The 5,481-nt window shown below is 41.0% G+C and overlaps 1 protein-coding gene across 1 annotated transcript; it reads left to right on the plus strand.

Annotated features, from left to right (window-relative positions):
* Positions 1 to 4,203: 4,203 nt before the first annotated feature.
* LOC110780576 (uncharacterized) lies at positions 4,204 to 5,256 on the plus strand. Its single transcript, XM_056841489.1, has 2 exons — positions 4,204 to 4,620; positions 4,720 to 5,256. Exons 1-2 carry the CDS (start codon positions 4,204 to 4,206, stop codon positions 5,254 to 5,256), a joined length of 954 nt encoding a protein of 317 aa, XP_056697467.1.
* The last annotated feature ends 225 nt before the right edge of the window (positions 5,257 to 5,481 follow it).

The following is a 5,481-nucleotide window of genomic DNA, read 5'->3' on the forward strand; positions in this document are numbered from 1 at the left end:
TGAGGCACCGAAAAAACCCCAACAGTCTGCATACGTACCAGCTCTCCCAGGTACCAGACAGGGTCGCGGCGGCCAACGAACAAAACCTGCATCTGGCTCAGGGCATAGCTATCCATGACTGAAGCATAAACACCCCTAAAGGAGAGCCATGGGGTCCAGAACACCTGTTTTGTGAATACAGACACGATCAGATCTCGCACATAGAAACAAAAATGACGAAATACGAGATAAAGGATAAGGTGCTGCACATGCTTAGGGTTCCCGTCCCGGATGAGATCCCACACGGTATCGGGCGGTGGACGCGCCGTCAGCTTCTTCTTCCAACCCCAACGACGACCGGCAGGGTACTCCAAAGGCCTCTGCCCCTTTCGGGGAGCCAGCCAAGGCAAGTGCTCAAAGGCCCACAGCTGTAAAAGAAAAAATAATAATAAATACATCTGAAAAAGGCCCAGTAAAGGCGAGAAAACAAAAGAAGGGCTAGGCACACACCTCGATCAAACGCGGCACTCCCGCCAATGCAATAACAAAGTGATGTCTACGCGGCTCCGAGTCTCGCACCGCCAAACTCATCTGGCCTGCGAGCGTCGCATAACCCAAATCACCCCAGCAATAGTCGCCCAGCGTAGACACGTCCTCCACCAGGCCTATCCACCTCGGATCAAAAGTGTCAGTAGGACCAGACAGAAAACTGGAAGTGATGAAATGGAGGTAGAACAGCCGGGCCTGTCTCAAAGACGACTCCTCCACCCCACGCTCAAAGGCCCACATCAGGTCAGCAAAAGGTATCCCACGGGGCTGGTACGAAGGCAATCTCGTACCCAGCCACGAGCCCAGGAGCCTGGTACCCTCAGCAACAGTCGGCGGTGGGCCATCCGACCTCAGGCGAACGGGGTTCCCTGTAAAGGTCAAGCCCGTCAAAGCCGTGTAGTCCTCGGGAGTGACCGTCATCTCACCCCAAGGAAAGTGGAAAGTGTTGGTGGTATCTGTAATACCCCGAATTTTTAAAACTCGATTAATATGCTTTAATTATTTTTATTTAGCTTAAAATCGTTTTAAATCCTAAAATTCGAACTTTATTTTTTTTAGTTAATTAACGAAGTTTTATTTCACTTGAATTTTTAATATTATTACACGATTTATTAATTTTTAGATTCTATGATTAAATTTTAAATTTTACGAGCTTAAGCTACTTTTAAAAAATCTAAATTATTCCGTGATTTATTTCGGATTTTTAAAAATTTCGGAACGTTCTTATTCGAAAACTAAATTTATTTTTCGTTAACGATATTTTTATAAATAATTATTTTAAAACTTGGTTTTAATTAAACTTTTCTATTCCAATTAGTTTCCTAAAAATAGAGAACAATTTTCAGAAATCTTGCCTAACTAAGTGAAATGACCAAAATGCCCCTAAGGAACAAATTGGCATCTTTCCTTCTCTTTCCTTGCTATTCACGTACAAACAACAACATACAAACAACAACAAGAATGAAGGAATTCCTTCATTCCTTTCTACCCACAATTCGGACTACATTCATGCCTTGATTCCCAAGGATTTCACTCAACTCAACACTATAAATAAGCCACAAATTGTCACCATTTTTCCAACCAAAATCAGTTTAACCAAAACTGAAAACCACCCCTCCCTGGTTTCCTGCTTCGTTCGAACCACCACCATCAGCCACTGAAACCAACCACTGCCACCACCGTCTTCCACCACCACTACTCCCCATCCTCACCGCCTAACCACCACTCACCGCCGAGCACCACACCCCTCACCTTGCTCTTCTTCTCCTCGCTTGACCTCTGCCCCTCCCCTCCCTCATCCTCTCTTTCTTTCATGTACTGCACCACCGTGCTGCGCCCCCATCCCCAGCCACCCTCACCACCATCTCCGGCGCAACACTCGACCCAACACCTCCCTTATTTTCTCTCGACTCCCCCGCAGCCACCCACTCCCCTGTTCCCTCCTCCTTTCTTCCCTTGCGGCACCATCAGCGTCGCACCACCGCTCCCCTCCACCTTCGCCACCGTGTGTACCCACCTCCTGCCCCAATCCCCGGCGAGACGCCGCCCAGAACCGCCCCAAGAACACCCCCAAACTCCCCTGTTTCCTTTCCCCTTGCTCGCACTCCTCCTCTTTCCCTCGCCTGTAACACCACCGCACAACCACCACCATCAGTACCGCACCCCGGCGCTGCACCGAGCCACCCTGCCACCTCCTCCCTTGGCCTCTCTCCTTCCCTTCGTGCTCCTTTGTACCCTCCTCTGCTTCGTGTTTCCATTCCCAGGAAACCGAAAATCGGATTTCAAAGTGAAATATTGATTTTTGTTTCCTCAAACCCAATTTTAAAGTTGGGCCATTTTAGTTGGGCTTTTGGGTGAGTTAAAATTGGATAGTTGATTTCAGATTTTCTATTTAGTCATATTAATGTTTTAATATTTTCTTTTTATGATATAATTATTCACTAATAAATCATTATTACTTTTCAGGTTTGATTATCGATTTTACTAAAGTAAATTACTAGCTTTATTTAACAAAAAAAATGGAATTTAAATGATATTTTGTGTAAATCGACTTATGGAATATAAATATATATTTTTATTGATATTTCGATTAATAATTAAATTAGGAAAAATTATGTTTTATTGAAATTCGTTAATTATAAATGAATGCATATAAAACTTATTATTTATAAGATGTTAATTTTAAATTATTTATCGTTTTAATAACTAATTCAATAATTTAATATTTTGAAAGAATTCGGACTTGGAGCTCAGGAAGAACGAACCAAGGGCAACGCTTAACAATCATGGAATTGAGGTAACGGTTATTGCTAGTACCCGCAATCCCTTCGAAATGTATTTATGAATGATGTTATGAATGATTGATGTTTTATAATGATGTTTTATGATTTGCGGGATTACAAGCATGATTTGATTGAATTATTTTATGATAATGCAGCTTTATGCAAAGTATTGATTTAACGAATTATTATTCCTGAGAGAATGATTTTATGAAATAACGAGATTTAATGGTTTTGTTGAACCACCCTGAATGAATGAGATTTTCCTGATTAATGTTCTATTAAAAGAAATGTAAACATGATAAATGAAAGTGTAAGAACTGGTCAAGTTCCCCTGATATGGAGCCCAGGCTCCCCCTGATAAGAAGCACTGGCTTCCCCTGATATGGAACCTAGGTTCCCCCTGATAAGAAGCACTGGCTTCCCCTGATATGGAACCAAGGTTCCCCCTGATAAGAAGCATTGGCTTCCCCTGATATGGAACCAAGGTTCCCCCTGAAATGAAGCACTGGCTTCCCCTGTTATGGAGCATTCACTCCCCCTGTTATGAAGCACTGGCTTCCCCTGTTCGTAGGAGACGTCCTACCATGTTTCCTGTAAAGTCCTGACGACCAGAATAATACTGTTAAAAGGAAAAAGATTAATGAAATGATGTTCCTGAAATAATGTTCCTGAAATAATATTCCTGAAATGATGTTTCTGAAATGACGTTTCTAAAATTATGTTTCTGAAATGATGATGCTTCCGAAATGATGATTTATTAAATGTTTTACTATATTCTATTCTCCCTGTTTATTAAATAAAATGAATTGAAATGATGTTACGATGCTAGGGTAACTCGTTACTGAGTCTTCGGCTCACCGTTTTATTTTCCGTTTTAGGTACTGCTGGGGACCACGGAAATGAGTAGTGGCGAGGATTTCACTATTACCAAGTTCACCTAAGTTGATGTTAACTTGTAACAAGTTTAAGTAAAGATTCTATTAAGTTACGTACTTTTATTAAGGAATTAAGAAGGATTATCATGTTAATTTTGGAGTTTAATAACTTATGATTGATAGTTGCCTTGTTATTCCCAAGAGAGAGTTACGGCAGGTAATGTCCCGACCGAATTAGGTTAATTCCGCTGCTAATTATGATTAAATAATTGAATTAGAGGTCGGGGTGTTACAGTTTGGTATCAGGGCCAAGGTTCTGGACCATAAGTGCTAAACCTTACGGGTTTTGCGGTAGTAGAATTCAATAAGCTTTAAGCAAAGAATTTTTAAGGAATAAGTTAAAAAGAATATGTTAAAATCATGTTAAGTTAAAATGAAATGAGTGTGAGTGTAGGAACGGGCTAAAAAGGGATTATTTTCCTGTTGTTTATGTTTCTTAATCGAGTATATTACGCAGAATGTCGACTATCGAGGCTGCTAACGATATTAACGATGGATCTCACAACGAGCACAACGTCCATGTCAACGATGACACTATCTACGAGGATGTTGCCCACGATGATCCCTATGACGATCAACCTATCGAAGATCACAAAGAAAGGATGGAACGATTAGAAACCGTTAGCACGATGTTAATAGAATTAATCAAAGATTCTCAGAAACAGAAATCGACGAATGCGAACGAAAATGCGTCAATGTTCAAGAAGTTTTCATCCCTGAACCCACCATCTTACGATGGCAAGCCCAACCCTGTAGAATTCGAGGATTGGATTAATCGCATAGATCAGTTGTTTGAAACCTTGCAATGTCCTAAGGAATGGAGAGTCGATTTCGACGTGTTTCACTTAACGGGCCAAGCAAGTTTATGGTGGAAAGTTAATAAGGAAAGGAAGAATGAGCCTAGATTTGGTTGGACCGAACTGCAAAAGTTACTAAGAGATAAGTTTTATCCACCATCCCTGAGGAAACAAAAGGAAGACGAGTTTTTTCACTTGCAGCAAGGAACAATGAGTGTTATGGAATATGAAAACAAGTTCATGGAATTATCAAGATTTGCACCGGAGCTGGTATCTACAGAACAATCTAGGATGAACCGTTTTGAGCGAGGTCTTCATTTGAAATACCAAGACAGGTTGGCAACTCAAAGGTTTACTTCCTATCAAGATATGGTTGATATTGCAGTTAATGTTGAACGAGTTGTATTACTTCGAGAAGCGCAAAATGTTGGTGATAAAAGGAAGAATGATAATCAAAACCATGGAGGAGCTAAAAGGCCAAACCAAGGAAACCATAATCATAGAAGGAATGATAGTAGAGACCAAGGTTACAATGATAGAGCATCTCGTAAGGTATGGTGTGCTAAGTGTGGAAAGAGAAACCATACCGAAAGTGAATGTCGTGCAGGAACAAAGACATGTTATCGATGTGGAGGAAAAGATCATTTTGTCAGAGACTGCCCTAAACCACCTCCCACAGATACTGGAAGAGCAACCTCGACCAATCATGAATGAAACAACAACAATGCTAGGGTTAATCATGATCCACCACGACCACCAATATCTGGAAAAGCTTACATGATGAGAGCTGACAAGGAAGAAGAAGAAGATGACACCAACGCTGATACCATTTCAATTTAGTTCTTATGTACGTTTGAACCTAAGTTTCCTGTTTTAGATTTGAATCATGTCATAGATATTTTGTCAAGGACATGTTATGAAATGTTTAAGGATCATTAA

This window comes from Spinacia oleracea, chromosome 4 (genome assembly GCF_020520425.1).
Source record: "Spinacia oleracea cultivar Varoflay chromosome 4, BTI_SOV_V1, whole genome shotgun sequence".
Classification (NCBI taxonomy): domain Eukaryota; kingdom Viridiplantae; phylum Streptophyta; class Magnoliopsida; order Caryophyllales; family Amaranthaceae; genus Spinacia; species Spinacia oleracea.

Excerpts from the sequence above, each read along its gene's own strand:
- LOC110780576 (XM_056841489.1), top strand. The coding sequence starts at position 4,204 with ATGTCGACTATCGAGGCTGCTAACGATATTAACGATGGATCTCACAAC. Across the intron at positions 4,621-4,719 it reads AAGCAAGTTTATGGTGGAAA|GAAGACGAGTTTTTTCACTT; the intron begins GTTAATAAGGAA and ends AGGAAACAAAAG.